The sequence below is a fragment of the Mytilus trossulus genome, chromosome 7 (assembly GCF_036588685.1).
Source record: "Mytilus trossulus isolate FHL-02 chromosome 7, PNRI_Mtr1.1.1.hap1, whole genome shotgun sequence".
NCBI lineage: Eukaryota > Metazoa > Mollusca > Bivalvia > Mytilida > Mytilidae > Mytilus > Mytilus trossulus.
In genome coordinates, this window is record NC_086379.1 from 33,854,058 (window position 1) to 33,872,125 (window position 18,068).

General features: G+C 31.7%; 3 protein-coding genes across 4 annotated transcripts in view; 1 reads left to right on the top strand and 2 right to left on the bottom strand.

Annotated features, from left to right (window-relative positions):
• The window catches only part of LOC134726974 (uncharacterized), a 39,697-nt gene that overhangs the window by 18,066 nt on the left and 3,563 nt on the right, over positions 1-18,068 (bottom strand). The gene's annotated exons all lie outside the window — the stretch shown is intronic.
• On the top strand, positions 5,347-7,222 carry LOC134726973 (putative nuclease HARBI1). Its single transcript, XM_063591370.1, has 3 exons — positions 5,347-5,551; positions 6,388-6,645; positions 6,948-7,222. The coding sequence occupies exons 1-3, from the start codon at positions 5,379-5,381 to the stop codon at positions 7,165-7,167; spliced, it is 651 nt and encodes a 216-aa protein (XP_063447440.1). The 5' UTR covers positions 5,347-5,378; the 3' UTR covers positions 7,168-7,222.
• LOC134726972 (myb-related transcription factor, partner of profilin-like) lies at positions 7,351-17,808 on the bottom strand. Of its 2 annotated transcripts, none has more exons than XM_063591369.1 (7): positions 17,654-17,808; positions 12,954-13,116; positions 11,806-11,866; positions 10,188-10,241; positions 9,557-9,607; positions 9,178-9,258; positions 7,351-8,314 (listed from the first exon to the last, which is right to left on the bottom strand). In XM_063591369.1, exons 2-7 carry the CDS (start codon positions 13,002-13,004, stop codon positions 8,043-8,045), a joined length of 570 nt encoding a protein of 189 aa, XP_063447439.1. In that variant the 5' UTR covers positions 13,005-13,116; positions 17,654-17,808; the 3' UTR covers positions 7,351-8,042. The 2 variants fall into 2 exon arrangements, with proteins under 2 accessions (XP_063447439.1, XP_063447438.1); XM_063591368.1 differs by lacking the exon at positions 17,654-17,808 and adding an exon at positions 17,381-17,637.

The window sequence follows — 18,068 nt, forward strand, 5'->3', positions numbered from 1 at the left end:
GAGGAATATTGGTCGCAAATTCCCGACTGGGTTTAAGCAGTCGTAAATCGGAAACTTTAATAAAACGGGAAATAATACGTGTCATTTTTAGCAACTATGGCTGCGTTCATGGCTTTGCTAGAACAAGAAGAGAGGAAAGAGAGGAGGCCGCGTATTTTCCGTGATCGACTATATGACAGATGTTGAGCTGATTGAGCGATACAGAATGCCAAGATTTAAGATCTTGGAAGTTGTTGATTTAGTTAGAAAAGATATAGAGAGTCCAACATACAGAAGTCATGCTATTCCAGCAATTTTACAGGTGTGAAATCCTTTATTTTGTTATGATCCTGCCATTTTCCCACTTATAACGTTTATCTCCCTTGTAAAAAATAACATACGAAACAAAGCTGGTACGGTCAGGTTTTCTGTGTGATATGTGTTTTGTGTTTTTGTTTCTTTTCCCCGTCAAGTTAATATTAAAAATAAGTTACAAAAAGGGAATAAGAATTATTTAAAAAGTTTTATCAAACATTACTATAAAACTATGTGAAGTATTCATAATAGCAGTAACTTCTAACGATATATATTTATAAATCCGTGATAGCTGTTTTAACAAACATATTTCTCAAATATTTTAACTATTATAGTCATACACCATAATACAATTATTTTTATTACATGTGTAAATGATCCTTAACGCACAACTTTTACTTAAACTTGAACGACTGGTACAAAGAGATAAATTATAAAGTACATTGTAATAGCAACAAAGAACGAACGAAAATGGTTAAAAAAAATAACTAACACTGGACAAAAAAAATACACACCGGACTTTTATACATTGTTATTTGGATGGAGAGTTGTCTCATTGGTACTCACACCACATCACATCTTCATCTATATATATATATATATATATATTGGCGATGAAGGAGGAGTGTACAAAATAGTATACACCCCCGGCCCGTAACTCCGCTGCGTGTAACATTATAAATATTCCAATAAAAGTACACCATATGCATTACATAACATGAATCAGACATAAGTTATTTTCATCGTCCCATTTCCTTACCTGCAATAACTACTATACATACTTTCCTAAGTCTGTTTTGGTGAACATAAAAATGAACAGAAATGAGGGTCTCGATGGTCCAGTCTACAGAATAGAGATGTGTTGACAAAAATTGCGGAATAAAGGGCTAAAAAATTTAAACAATATACAATTGAAGACCCTCATGAATCAGAGACAAAAATAACAAATTATCTACCAGTATTTTAAATTTAACTCTGAACAAATCTTTATAAGGGCATTTGAACACGTGTACAAATTCTATAGTACCGAAGTAAGACAGAACAATACAACGAAATCAACAAAGATGTATTTTCCATATAAGCACCTTCATCGAGGGCATTCAAGAGGGGGGCAAGGGGTTTAACTGTTATGCTGTTATGGGGCATTTTAATTCTTTGTTATCCGTTATTTTGAAAATAAATTTACTGTTAGCTGTTAGCTGTTATTGTCTTATTCTCTGTTAGCTGTTATAGGAGTTTTATCTATTTTGTTATCTGTTATTGTGAGAATCTATTTGCTGTTAACTGTTATTGGAAATTGAAATGTTAGCATTTTGACAGCCTATCTTCCGTAGAAAATGAAGATAATTGAAAATTGTGATTTGAATGGATAACAGTCTCATTGGCATGCTTACCACATCTTCTTACAATGTATATCTATTGGGGTCTTTCTTCTTGTAATATCGAGTGGCCCTGTATTTGCAGAAGAATTTCAGTAACATTCATCAGAAAAAAACTTTTAAAATCGTTTGGACCAGGACCATTCCAGTATTTATGCTGTACTGTTATAAAAATCAACCAAAACAGAACTGCCTCAACGGCCGAAATGTCTTGTTTACACAAATTACAAATTTCCAGGTCCATACCACAAGTTATAATATACTAAGATCTACGAGTCTTCTACTGGATTTGTTCTGGACATTTATTTTCATATTTCATTTACTGTTATCTGTTATTGTCCCTGTTCAATTCCTTGTTATCTGTTTTCCACCAAATTAATTCACTGTTTTGCTGTTATGGGGACCCCCTTGTCCCCCCCTCATTCAAGTAGCCTTCTTCCTCACAATACATACAGTCATCAAAATCATATCCAAAAATTGATGGTGTATTAAAAGTATTATTCGTCCAGGATTTTTTTTATTAAATTAATAACAGCATGTATGCATGTGTCTATCTCAGAACTTATCCTTGCATTAACATCTAGTAAGTCATGAAGGAACTGTAATTGCTAACTATGACATCACATGGTCATGCATGTACAATAACATATATTAGTAGCCTTACATCCCACAAGTACGTAAAATAATTACCCTACCACGTCCGATATGTGTCTCATTGTTCCTTATTTAAATTAACTTACCACCAGTTGGAATATTAGGCTGAAAGGCGTGTAAATTATAGTCCAGCGTGTACAAGCTGGTATGTCTAGCTGTCTTTTTTTAATTCTTATCATAAAGAGACGATCATTACTTCATGCTTTACTATATACAGTTATTCCCCGAAACTTATAGCTCCAAGTTTACGTTGCCAACGTGAGACAATCCTTTAAAGACAAAAGAGTACTCATTACAATCATACCATACACCCAATATAGTTGCCTATTGCTTACATCATAGGCGGATTCATGGGGCTAGGGGTCCATCTTTTTGTGGGAAATGTAGTGGATTATAACAGAAAACAGAAGTGCTTTACTATACCAGTGGCGGATCTAGAACTTTTAATACGTGGGGGCCCTCTGACTATTCCAAAAGAGGGGGCGTTCCAGTCATGCTTCAGTGATTCCCTATATAATCTGCAATCAAATTTTCCCCGGAAAGGGCCCCCTATATCCACCTATATAGACTAGTAAGGGACTTCTGATTATATATATATACAAAAGTAAAGGGAATTACTGAAGCATATTTAAACATGAACCCAATCCCACTTTGGATCCGCCACCGTATACTAATTGACTCAGAGAAGTTGACATAACTACCAATTAAATTAATGAGGGTAAAGTCAAATAAACATCAACCGGCATGTACACATAGTTAAATTAATGCTTATAAATCAGACCTGGATGAGAACAATTAACCAATGGTCAGGACACTGTTGTCATATCAAGATGATTCCCTGGTCGGCCGCTTTAACAACTTACGTACGCCAAAAATACTTAAGCTTCCATATGAGTTTATTACTAGTAATCTGGTACAGACTTAACCGTTAAACCTTTTAGGCCAGGTGAGCTAAAAAAGACCAAAACACAAAAACTTAACACTGAGCAATGAACCATGAAAATAAGGTCAAGGTCAAATAAAACTTGCGTCACTGAAATGTAGATCATAAAATATTTTCATACACCAAATTTGATTGACCTATTACATAAAAGATTACTAAGATCTACGAAAAATGGTTAAACATTGACTATAAAGGGGCAATAACTCCTAAAGGGGTCAATTGCACATTTCGGTCATGTTGACTTATTTGTAAATCTTACTTTGCTGAACATTATTGCAGTTTACAGTTTATCTCTACTTATAATAATATTCAAGATAATAGCCAAAAACAGTAAAATTTCCTTAAACTTACCAATTCAGGGGCAGCAACCCAACAACAGGTTGTCTGATTCATCTGAAAATTTCAGGGCACATAGATCTTGACCTGATAAACAATTTTACCCTCTATCAAAAATGCTCTAAATGCTTTGGTTTTCGGGTTATAAGCAAAAAACTGCATTTTACCACTCTGTTCTATTTTTAGCCATGGCGGCCTTCTTGGTTGGTTGGTTGTCGGGGTCACCAGACACATTTTTTAAACTTGATACCTGAATGATGATTGTGGCCAAGTTTGGATTAATTTGGCCCAGTAGTTTTAGAGAAGATTTTTGTAAAAGTTAAAGACGACAGACGCCAAGTGATGGGAAAAGCTCACTTGGCCCTTTGGGCCAGGTGAGCTAATAATATCATACACAAAATATAGTTGACCTATGACATATAGTATTAGATAAAAAGACTCAAAAACTTAACTTTGACCACTCAACCATGAAAATGAGGTCAAGGTCAGATGACATCTGCCGGCTACACATATACACCTTACCATCATTCCATACCTATTGCCCAATATTGTGTATTTAGATATTTCTTGCTATTGCACAATACTGTGCAATTGAATATTTCATGCTTTTGCACAATACTGTGCAATTGAAGATTTATTACCATTGCCCAATACTGTGCAATTGAAGATTTCTTGCTACTGCCAAATTCTTGTACTAATAATTTTGGTCCAACTTGAATACTGGGCCCAAAATCGAAAACCTAAGTACATGTTTAGATTCCTCATATCAAAGAACCCCAAGCAATCAATTTTTGTTAAAATCAAGCTTAGTTTAATTTTGGACCATTTGGACCTTAATGTAGATCAATTTGAAAACCGGACCAAATAATTAAGAATCTGAATACACAGTTAAATTTGGCATATCAAAGAACCCCAATAATTCATTTTTGGATGAAATCATACAAAGTTTAATTTTGGACACTTTTGGCCCCTAATTCGTTGGTATCAAAACTCCCAAAATCAATCCAAAACTTCTTTTTGTGGTCATAAACCTTGTGTTAAAATTTCATAGATTTCTATAAATTTATACTTAAGTTATTGTGCAAAAAACCAAGACAAATGCTTATTTGGGACCTGTTTTTGGCCCCTAATTCTTAAACTGTTGTGACAAAAACTTCCAAAATCAATCTAATACTTAAGTAATTATCTAGAAATCATTCGTCTTCGGATGACGCTGATAACTTCAACGACCTGATAACAATATACCACCAATTTTAGCATCCTTATAAAAACTGCAAAATGTACTTCAATTTAGTTATGCATGGACAGCAACCAAACAATATTGTCCGATTTGTCTATAAATTAAAAACATGGCCGCCAATAGTCTAGCAACCTTGTCTTGCAGATAGCATTTCTTACTGTCAAAACAAATCTTATTAAAAATTTTGCAACTTGACTAAACATTATTGAAATGTGGACACAGAGATATGTTTTGCCTGGTAGTTATCTTAGATTCTCGATAGTAAAATGCAAATGTTCAACACAAATGGCAATGATTGCCTCGCTTGTCCTGTTCAAACTTTAACTTGATGTTTCCCCAGTATTCAACTTTTTCAACCCCTTTTTTTCAGGTATTGGTCTCTTTGAGATATTATGCAAAGGGGGATTTTTACTCTGAAGTCGGAGATTTGCATGGAATTTCAAAAGCCAGTGTGTCTAGATGCATCACAAGAGTATCTAAAGCCATCGTGTCAGAAATGGACAACATAAAATTTCCATCAACAGAAGCTGAGATGAATGTGATTAAAAGGGGATTTTATCGTATTGCCAAGGTCCCAAATGTCATCGGTGCAGTAGATGGTACTTTAATCCCCATTATTGCTCCAAAAGAGAATGAACCTGCATATGTCTGTAGGAAAGGATACCATTCCTTGAATATACAGGCAGTTGTGGATCATGAGATGAGGTGAGTGAAAACAAAACTGGAAATATGATATGATATTTATTTGGAGATTACTAATTTGCTACTGTATATACTTACCTGTTATTCAGGAAACAAAAATAAACACAATAAAAATAACAAATAACAGTATTATAATTCACTGATGAAAAAAAGCAACAACATGAAAATAAGCATTGAAATTAAATTCATAAAATAGGGTAGGAAAGGCAACTTCTTCTTCTTCTTGGTATAAGCCTCCTTTAATTAGGAGCACCTTCAAATATATATGGAGTTTTCCCTTAACTTAAAAAAAAATGTTTTTAAAATGATAAAACAAAAATTTTCCAACATATGTACAGCACATATAAATAAACAATTAACTATAGGAATGTCATGCATGGCATATTTACATGGACCTTATTATTACAAAATATTCTACCATACAAGTATATTCACTTAAGTATGTGACTTAGTTTTATTTAAATTTAAAATAATGTTTCATTTAAATTTGCTTTTTAGTATGCATAAAATGTACATTAAAGGGAGGTTTTATTTAAAAGATCTATGTATTAAAATAATAATAGGTTAAGATGTAAGAATTCAATAAAATCTAAAATAGCAGTTTTTCTTAGTGGAATGTTATATGTACTTTATGATCAATGTATAATAAAATCTTTTAAAAAGTTATAAAAACTTGTTTTGCCCCTATCAAAAGATTTTAAAAGGTTATATTAATGATAAGCACTGTATAATAAATTGTATAAGGCTGTTGGGGATAGGAGTGATTTTTAAATATTTAAGATTCTTACAATTATTTAATAATTTAGCTTTATGCATGTACACATTTTATTTTATTTCAGATTTACAAACCTAGTAGCAAAATTTCCAGGCAGTGTACATGACTCGTACATCTTTTCAAACTCTGAATTGGGATACTTTTTTGAAGAGAACAATGTGGATGGATGGTTACTGGGAGATTCTGGATATGGTCTAAAAAAGTATTTGCTTACTCCAAAATTAAATCCTAACACACTGGCTGAGGAGAAATACAATAAGGCTCACTCAAAAACACGCACCATAGTGGAACAGGCATTTGGTGTATGCAAATCTAGATATAGGTAAACAAAAATATTATTTTCAAATTTCAAAAAATATCATTTTAAATATATGTTAACGAACAGTCATTCTTATGCCCTCTATAACTTGCTGTTCCATGTGCACCAAGACTCCTTATTGAAGAAGTTGTATTGTTACCTATAATTCTGCTAAATTCAGTCTTGGGTGCAGAGTATGTCTCATTGACTCTCGTACTACATCTTATTAATAAAATATGAAGAATGAAACAATTTTCTTTTTCTTAAGTGCAAATTACAACAATTTCCAATGTAAAAAAAATATTGCTTTTTTTTTATCATTACAGGTGTTTGCATAAAACAGGGGGCTGTTTGCCATTTACACCTGACAAATCTGCAATAGTTGTTACAGCTGTTTTTAAACTCCACAATAAGTGTATAGATGACAAGTTGCCACTTCCAGATTTTACAGATGATTTTATTGACAATGTAGATAACCATATTAGAGATATTGCACCTGCTACTGTTCAAACTCTTAGAGAACACATTATTCAGAGATTTGCCTAAAAATTTATTTATATGCCTATATGATTCATGAAAATTAGAAAAACATGTTTCTGTTTTCCACCAAAAATATATTTATATCAATTTTCAATTTATATAACAGAAATCTCAATTTTTACTATTATGTATAATTGCATGTACTCAGTAATTCACAATTAAGAAATATGAATGAGAATATGGCTGTAGGGTATTATATAAAATTATCTTTAAAGGGGCACTAGCTACTAGATATATAAAAAATCTGAAGTATGTTTTTTTTTGTTCAATCATTAATGAAAGTGAAATAGTGAAATAATAATTTGCTTTTATCAGCTGGAATGGTTCAGTTTTTTCAAATAAAGCTAATAATCATTGAATTATTCATTTGCCAGTGAAAAACTCAACCTATTTAAATCCGTATTTATGTGAACTCCAAATTAACCCTGTAGAAAGATATAGAATATGCATGCGCTGCCTGTGTATTGTTATTTAAAGGAAAAGAATGTCAACCTTGAAAATGAAACAAAGGTAAATAATTTGATTGATTAATTCAATCCACAAAAACTCTTTCTGATAACAGTAAAAACCATGATAAACATAAATTTATAATTTATAAAACAAAATTTACCAGACCTATAAAGTTCTAATTGCAAGGGCAGTTTATTCTATTTATATTTAACAGACCTATAAAATTTGAATTGCATGGGTAGTTTAATCTATTTATATCTATGTTTATGTATACATCGCTTATATGGTCATAGAAGGTCAACTCAATAGTTAATTAGATGGTGTCTTGGCTAAAATTCTGGTATCTGTGGAAAAACTGCTTTAATTTACTAAAGTTTAAATTTAAGTTTTGTTATTTGAAAAAAATTTTTTTTAGCTTTCATATTTTTGGTTTAATTTTCATTTATCATTTTAATAATTGGAGACAACATCACATCAGATAAGTCGTTTGAAAATTTCATTTTCTTCAACTTTACATAATCTTCAAATAGCTCCAGGCCCCTTTTCTTCATTGCAATGCCTTGTTTTAACAGTTCTAGTTTTTCTTCCCTTTGTCTTCTATAAACCTCTTGGTTTTCCTGTTTTAGGGCAAATTTCTTTTTTTCCAATTCCAGTTTTTCTTTTTTAACTTTCAGCTTTTCTTTTTCAACTTCTAATAACAATTCTGTAAAGAAACATTGTTTAAATACTTACATAACAAAAGGACACGTCCAACACTATTTATATATAGGTATCTCTTACATTAAAATTGTACAAGAACTTGGTGGAAATAAATTCATCATGTAGATCTTTTTGCTCTTTACACTAGTGATAAATGAATTAACTTAAAGTGATACTGGTTAATTTTCTGTATGATTACTAAAATATAGTCTTTAAATTAGTTCAATTGATATCTTGAGTTGGCCATGGTTTTAGTATAAATTGGTATTATATTGATAATTGTCAATTTGCTTAGTTTCCTCTTCTACTTTCTTTTAATATCACACTCGGATTTCCTTTGAACTGATTTGGAGTGAGTTCAAAGCTGTAATATTTTATTTAATGCAGACTCAAGATACAGAGAGTAGTTTAAATATCACTAAAAAAAAATATAACTGAAAAGTATCTATGCACCCATTTCAAGTCCGGAAAACATGGACTTAATTTTGCCTTTTATGTTTACAAATTTTATTTCATATGGATGTTTTAGATTCAGTGTGGCATCCATTTCTTGTATTACTATGCACAACATTTCACAATAATTTAATTTAACTTTTCTTCTGATTGGCTGAGCCTTTTTTGTTTATCAGCTCATAGACATAACTTTATCATGTGGTTATGATGGTTATCATTGTTTTTTCATGATTTACTTGAGTTTAAATTGGAGTTAAGAATTAAATTATAAGAAATGAATGTATAAATACTTTTTTGGTCTATCCTGAATAACATAAAAAATGTGGCACACACTTTAAAATAAATTGCTTGCAGGTTATACTGTGTCCACCTCATATTACAGTAATTCCTTGATTATTGTTCTAATTTACAAACCTGATGAAGACGGAACAGGATAATTTTTGGTTTCTTTCCTGACTGGAGATAGTATTAATCTCTTTTCAGTGTCATTTTTTTCTGTAAATTATATTATAATTAGGTACAATTAACATTATGAGTAGGCATAATACACAAAATATTATTCATCATTAACACTTGAAAAAACAAATATCAAATAATTATCTTAAAACATGCTTATCATGATTAAAAAGTGTGGAAAACTGATTATCTGCATAAATTGACATGTTCAAATATATTTATGCGCTGTACCTGAATTAAATTCTGCGTAATAAAAGTTAAAATTAGAAGAAATAATAAATATTGTTTAGATTAAGCTTTAGCTTTGTTGACATGGGACTTATCAAAAGTAACATACCTCTTGTTGGCAATGCTGCAGACAAGTTAGCCTCAGCTGTTTCAGGATTTTCTGAAACAAAATTATATCATAATTTTAAAAAACTTAATGAAAATATAAAATGTTATGATTTTATTCCAATTATTACATTTTTAACCAGATTTTTGTTACAAAATGTCAGTTATTGATTTGGGGATGTACTGTGGTCGGGCGGCCGGGCAGGCGGCAATCAAATGTTGTCAGTGCATTAACTCATGAACCGTTCAACCAAAACTTTTAAAATTTTAATATGTTGTTACTAACAACTAAATGAAGGTCAAGTTCAATAATGGTGATTTTGGTCTCTTTGAAAGTAACACTAAAGTGTGATGGTCCATTTGTAATGTTTAAGTTTATTTAATTTTTTAAGCTAACATGCAATGGTTTGTTAATAGAACCTGGTGATGAAGGTGTTGGCATTTTAGCCTTGGCATTAATTAAGATGTTTTTATTCAGCCTCACCATACCCCCCCCCCAAAAAAAAAATGAAATAAAATATTTTTTGGTTTAACTGTGGTTCAGTTCAGTGTAGAGATATACATACATTTTTAAGACATGTTAAAAGCACCATATAAGCAGAATGATATATTTGTTCTTCAATAATTGCACTTACTTAGGACACTTGGTTCACCTTCCTCATGAAACTGTATGAAGTTCTTTGGCTTTGCTGAAATGTTAAGTTTCAAAGTAGAATACTATAGCGACAAGAACACTATTCATACTATTACAACTGTAAATAAACTGATTTGGAGTAATAAAAAAAATATTCTACAATACAAGTTAATTCAATACAGAAGGTCAATATCCTTAGGGACAACATTTATAAATCAACGAATGAAAAAAAAATTAATTGGTCAGAGTACACAGTTATCGTTCTTTGATTTTCTTTGTCCACGTATATAGTCCTTAGTGTGGACAGTGAATTACTGGCTAAATTTTGTTATACCCCTCCCAAATTTATTTCTCCCTGTTTTATGCCTCATTTAGCAATTCGGGGGGGGGGGGGGGGGGGGGGGGGGTGAAATGACACTGTAAAAAATTTGGGTTATAAATATTAATGTAAAGTAGTGATTATGTCCAGCTGAAAAAGGTACAAAAAATAGCACTTCGGAAGCTGTCAAAAGCTTTCAAGACCCCCGTAACTTAAAATTTCCATATTTCGAGTTAAAAATGAAGTTTTCTCTAATTTTGATATAATTTGTCCCAAAAGTAGTACAACACACTTTAAAAATATTATTGAGAAATCACAGGGGGGATTTTTTTTTCATTTTCATTTATTGTCTAAAAGTAGTTCACTCAAAATAACTGTGTAGTCTGTACTCGGATCAATTCAAATAGTCTGCAAGTTTTTCGTTTCATTGACATCTTTTTTAAATGTATGTTTATTGGTGAATCCATGTATCCTAAATTAAGGTAAGGAAATCATTTTGGACCATTACCATTAGTACCAATCAGAATCTTTACTCATAATGTAGCTCTAGCTTTTTATTTCGGTATCCACCAGAATCCACCTTTTGCACAAATGTTGGTCTTTTTCCAACAATTGTGACTTAAACAACAACTAGATGGGTCAAAGCGACATAAATGGCCCCCGTCTCAAAATGTTGAAAAATCATCAATTTCAATAACACATGTGGTTGATGTGGACACAAACATGATGGTAGTCTCACATGTCGAAAATCAGCTCAAAATCTAGTGGTGTATAGAAAATAGTCTGTACAAGAGTGATTTTCAACAATTTTCAAAGTTGATATCCCTTAATTTTGTCAAAAATTAGCTGAGAAAACCAAAGTCCAAAGCCCAAAATAACAGCAGAAATAGTCAAGTGAAACAAAATTTAACTTGATCTGTAAGTTATCATGGGTAACTCACATACCAAAAATTTGCCCAATATCTAAAAGCGTTTTGAAAAAGAGTCTGTATAACTGTGCTTTTCAACAATTTATCAAAGTCAAAACCATGTAATTTCGGTAAAAATTAGCGAAGCAGAACTAAAATTAAACTTGATCTGTAACTCATTATGGTTAACTCACATACCAAAATTTAGCCCATTGTCAGCAGGCGTTTAAAATTTCTGAATTACAGAATTTCTGTCAAGGATAAAACTATATGGCAGAGCCATAAAATTTGACTGATACGCCGGATAGGTGAAACAATTTACCTTGTTGCATGAAATATAATAATATTCTTAAAACAAGAATAATTGTATAGTTAGTAAATAATCTTCCTACCTAGAGAATCATAGCCTGATTCCAACCCTGAAATGGCAGCGTCTGATGTTACACTTATAATCTGAAAAGAAATAAGAAATATACTGTATAATTGTGTTTTTTTCCTGTAAAAGTACTGTGTGAAACATTCATTGGGTTTCAGAACCAGAGGTTAGTGGCTTAGCTTGACTATTTTTAAGTGTACACCCCAACCTTTGCGAGAGGTTCGATATCCCTGATCGACCCAGGTTATAACACTTTCTAGTAGTGGATTTGAGGGGGAGGTGTCATTAACAACTGATCAATAGCAAATCAAAATACCCAATAGGCTATTTTTTCATCTTTTATGTTTAATGCATTCATGGTGTTGATTTGAAATCTAATGGTCAAATTTCAAATGGTCAATCATTTCAATGGTGTAACAGAAAATATCCAAACCAGTTACTTTAAAACATTTTTTCAAATGGAACCGTGGGGTATAGCAATTACTCGAGTAAACCCTCTTTTTGTGCAAATGTAGTTAATGAATATGAATTTATTAACTGTCATAGATGTTATGGTGCATTATGTTAATTCGTAAAGGGTTCCATGGAACCGTAGTTCTTGCTATATTACCTCTTCCCAAGAAAAGTGAATCTTTTTATCAGTCCATCACAGGATTTTAAATAATCAAACAGTTTCTTTATAATTTATTTTCCTTTATTTGGAATATTTTACTACTACCTAAGTCTCATGACAATATCTGAAGGTTTTAAAAATTATCATGTAGACAATAATAATAGGGTACCATTTGATTGAAATCAAATATTGTGCCTTTTATTTGCAATTACAAGCTATTGAAGAGAGATTTAATGGCTGGTGTGCTTTAAACCAGATTTTATTAATTCATTGAGATTGAAATAATTTTTTTACCAAAATTCAAGTGTAGGCCTATGCGTTTTGATGTAAACGTAGCTACGCGCCTGGAGGTGCATACATGTAAGCTTATTTGTGTAGCCCTAACACATCATACATATTCCTGTCCTTAGTCAAAAAAAAGTCTTTAAAATTTGTGTTGTATATTATTCCACAATTTATCCATATGATACAGTAAAGGTTTAATGGCTTAAGGAATTTGCACCATAAAAAATATGAAAGTCTTAAAAACTAAGGAAAAATTGATTAATCACCTTTAATTCGTTAGAGTCAATCTCTGGAGGGGCTGGCCCACCTCCAGTCATCAAACTGTCTCTCCTCCTTTTGTTCTCCTTCTTTCTGGCATCACTTTGCAAATCAAGCCATTTTTTCTTTACTTGCGTGATACTTCTAGGTTGTATGTTGCAGGAATTGATACTGAAAAAAAATGTGTAATGTTTAAAAACATACATGTAATTCTTATTTTTATTGATTATCGTTGATCATCTCCAGAAGATTGATTATGTCTCTTTAGCCAATACAGCAAAAGCAAAAAAAAGCAATCAAGAAGAGATGACCATTTGAAAGTCTGTTATCATGTTAATCGCTATTTGACAATAAAAAATTGTCAATTAAAGGCCACATGCCCCTAAGTTTCTAATGATAATTTTTCTTACCTCTTTACCCCGATGAGAAAGGGATTTATTAATCAACAAGATCAAAGGAAAATAAAAGCAATAATAAAGAGATAACTGTATTGTATTTGAAGCTTTAAGGACGTCCATCGGTAGTTTTACTGTCAGTTTGCCTGGCGACGCGATATAAGTGTTGTGTGGTCACAAGTTGAATATTTTTCAATATTTGAATTCTTTGATTAGTTTTTCTTTTTATTACATTGGCAAATGGCTTTTTTTAAAGAAATTTGTGTAAAAAATGTTAGAAACTATATCTTTTTTTCTATGCATTTACTATTTGTTTTGTTCTGCCGTTATCAACGTCTTGACAATGCCTATCGTTGTATGATGTCAGAGAGTGAAATACTGTAAATTCAGAAATTATTGCGAGGTTTTTATTATTGCGAATAATGCGTCTGAGTTGTAAACGCAATAATTAAAACTCGCATTTTGTAATATTTTAACTGAATTAAGCAGGACTTTTCTCAAAATCGTAAAAATTAAAATCGCATTCAAGTGTAAATTGACAGAATCGCAATAATAAATGCACGCAATAATTTCTGAATTTACAGTAACCATGTTTATTTCACATGTGAAATTATCGGATTTTATCTTATGTAAATAATTGCAACCTATGTAATAAAAAGATATAAATTAGCAAGATGAACTTCAACCTGCTAACAATGGCTTTAGAATTATTTTTTTTTCTTATTTTGGAGTATGAAATTCAGAAACAATAAATAATTTCTTCCTATCAAATTCTTACTAATTTTATAAAATTTATATTATCATGATTATTAAGTGTTCTAAAACTGATGATCTAGATATAATAATGATATTGACTGTTTTTACAGTAAATGTACTCCAACTGTTTTCACTTTGAGTTGTAAATATTCTTATAAATCATTCTTGATATTTAGGAACATGTTTATATATCTAATTGTATGGATGATTGTACTGCCTTATTTATATCAACATGATGTCAGCAATAAAACTTTGTCAGTTTTTATCCTGTATGTTTTATGTTATTTATTTTTAAAGTTGGCTGTATAGTCATGATAGTAGATGTGAATGTGCTAGATAAAATTCATGTTAGTCTTATTAAATTAAAGTAATTATTATTATATAATGTTCAAAATAAAATAAAATAAAATTGAAACCTGAGAAATAAACCAGTACAATGTACAAGTGAATACATTGTATGTTACAACAGTGGCTAGTAAAGAATTTCCCTTTGGAAATGTTATGTTTTACACATAATAATGATAATTATATCGGTTGGACAAGTTAAACATATATACTTTTTCTTATCATTTCAAAAGTAATCTTTAAAATGAAAATATTGAAGAGGTTGGGAACAAACCCTCTATATGGTGGTAATACATGGAATAGAAGGATAATCTATTTTTGTTTAATCTGGATTTAAATCAAAATAGGCCAGGGCAGACTGTCACTGGCATTCTCTACTTATTATGGCAGTGACCTGAAACAGTTGATGCACCAATTGATGTTCTTAATTTAATATGTACATGCCCAGTTTGATGCTTACCCGACTAAATATAAAATCTATTGTTTACCATGATTGAAAGCAATGATGATCAGGTTTATTCTACTCACTTATGCCTCACTGAACAGAATTTCTATTGATAGATTTTACATGAAATTTAAAGGTCAACTATTCAATTTGTTGTTGATCAGGTGTTCAGATAGGGCATGTCAGTTAACTGCTATAGTAGTCTGTTGTAATATATATAATCAAGTGTCATTTTGTTTATTTTCTTTTGTTACATCTTCTGACATCAGATTCGGACTTCTCTTGAACATGTTGAATTGAATTTTAAATGTACATATTGTTATGCGTTACTTTTCTTCATTGGCTACAGGTGGCACGGTAGTATTTCCTGGCCCATAGGGGATAATGATAGCCTTTTTAGAATTTTCACCACTTTCTAACACTGCAAAAAATTCTACATTCACAGTTTACTGAAGTACTTTCATTTTACTATTCAGAAATGAATTTGAATATGTATCATGACCGTTTACTTTTTTTGCTATTTTTAAAAACCTAAGGCCACTAGTACTTTTAGGTCTTTTATGGTGCAGTGAATACAAAATTTAAAAAAAATCTCAAAAATTCATTTTCATCTGTATGTAAAATTATTTCATATTTTTCTACACCTGATTCATCCCTCAGTTTGGGAAAGTATGTTCAGTTGATACTGTACTTTTTGTCCAATCACACTGTTTAGATACATTTACCTAAGTAGGGTACACAAAAGAGCAACCTAAATTCTGGAAAGCAAATACTACCGTGCCACCTTAACCAAGACATAACAAACTTGCAACCAGTCATGACACCTATGATGCATAGACTTCTTATTTTGGAACATATTACAATAAAGAATACTAGTCTGCACTCATTTCTTACCCAAAAAAAATGAAACATTACATCCCTACCCCATCTGGCAGATTTTCACTTTTTTTTTCATCTTACCATTTTTACTTAAGGAGTGAACAAAACCCAAATATATGATGTTTCAAATCAACACAGAAGTCAAACATGGTGATTCAGGAGGAATTAGTGGATTGCCAACTCTGTTTATGGTTAATCTGACTGAAAGAAACAGTTTTAGCACCAAATCATAAAAACTGGTATTAAAGTCCATTCCACATTTTACAGCATGCCTTATATTACTTTAAACATTTCCAGATTATGAGGATAATACAACAAGAGTCTTTAGATTGCAGTTAACTATTATTCCAAAATCTGTTTGGCAATACATGTACTAGAACACATCTCTTAGTTGACTGTTTGTCTATTTCTCATGTATGCATTAAGTTAAATTATGTCCCCTTACATAATCAATTTGCCTTTATTGTGCTTTTCACTGTCAGAAAATCTTAAAAGTTAATGGTATTTGCATGGAAAATGAATAAACCATTTAATCTTGCTGATATAACATCATAAAAACATTCTTTGTCAAAAATAATGTCTTGTCAATGTAAAGACACCCCTATTTCTATCACTATTTCAGACCAATATGAGAGCTAAATCAATAAGTAAGGACCCCTTAACCACTTACTGGTTCCCCAAAAGCTGCTACTGGTGTCATGTTACATCAGAACTACAAATTAAACCTGAATAAAACTAGTATAGCTGTACTTCTGTTGAAAAAAATAAGAAATTATGCAATTTATTCATTTCGGTGAAAATAATAGGACCTACATGCAACCTAAGAATGTCGCGTCTCAAATTTCAGTGGTTGCACATGTGTTAGACACTGCGAAAAGTTAAAGCGAGCATTTATAATTGAAAGTGTATTGCATGTTACATAAAAATAATGAATTTCAACTTTCTAGGTAAATATCTACATTATCACCCACAGGTCAGGCAAAATTTGCTGAATCAGCAATTTTTACTCTCAGGGGTGGAATTTAAGGCTTGTTTTTATCATAGTTGCCCTTAATCAACTTTTTATTGATAAACTTACAAATTGCATAGGTAAAAAAGAATCCTTTAATGATTTAGTGTAAAAATATATATCCCCCTTAAGGTGGCACGGTAGTATTTCCTGGCCCATAGGGGATAATGATAGCCTTTTTAGAATTTTCACCACTTTCTAACACTGCAAAAAATTCTACATTCACAGTTTACTGAAGTACTTTCATTTTACTATTCAGAAATGAATTTGAATATGTATCATGACCGTTTACTTTTTTTGCTATTTTTAAAAACCTAAGGCCACTAGTACTTTTAGGTCTTTTATGGTGCAGTGAATACAAAATTTAAAAAAAATCTCAAAAATTCATTTTCATCTGTATGTAAAATTATTTCATATTTTTCTACACCTGATTCATCCCTCAGTTTGGGAAAGTATGTTCAGTTGATACTGTACTTTTTGTCCAATCACACTGTTTAGATACATTTACCTAAGTAGGGTACACAAAAGAGCAACCTAAATTCTGGAAAGCAAATACTACCGTGCCACCTACAGATATAGGGGAGGGTTGAGTTGAAGATTGTTTACCTTTCTGTAATGGAGTCCCAACATTTAGTTTTGTCGGAACTGGATAGGCCAGGAGAAAATTTCCCCTTAATTATGTCTATACTCCCGGTAACAAGAGTTACAAGGGTTGAAACCTCTTCTTTTGACCACCGGATGGCCTTCCCTGTGCTAACAATAGAGTCCATCTTCAAGTTATGATGTCGTCTGCTTGGGAACCTTTCATGAAGCACATTTCGCGGATTTTGTTTTTAACTATAAATGTTTATATTACAATTCGATACTCAACATACTTACCTGAAACCGTTCCATTCTTATATAACCTGCTTGTCTTACTTGAAAGAACTGTATACATAAACCAGAAATATATCATATGACATATGATTGTCGATAAAGAGCTCCGATAAATGATATTATTAATTCAACACAGGTGCGCGTCTGATCAATTTACCGACCTTCACACAAAAGAGCTGTATAAACCGTGGTCGGTAATCGGAAGTCGTACGATAATTTTTCCGACACGTTTGTGAAACACTCGTTAACTTGGTCGGGAACATATTCTACGACCAGTCGTAAATCGTACGATTTACGATGTTTTGTGAAACGATGGCCTGGGGAATATTGTCCCGAGTAAATTTTTATATTGCACGAGCTTGCGAGTGTAATTTATGTTCTACGATGGACAATATTCCCGAATATTTATGCATAACCC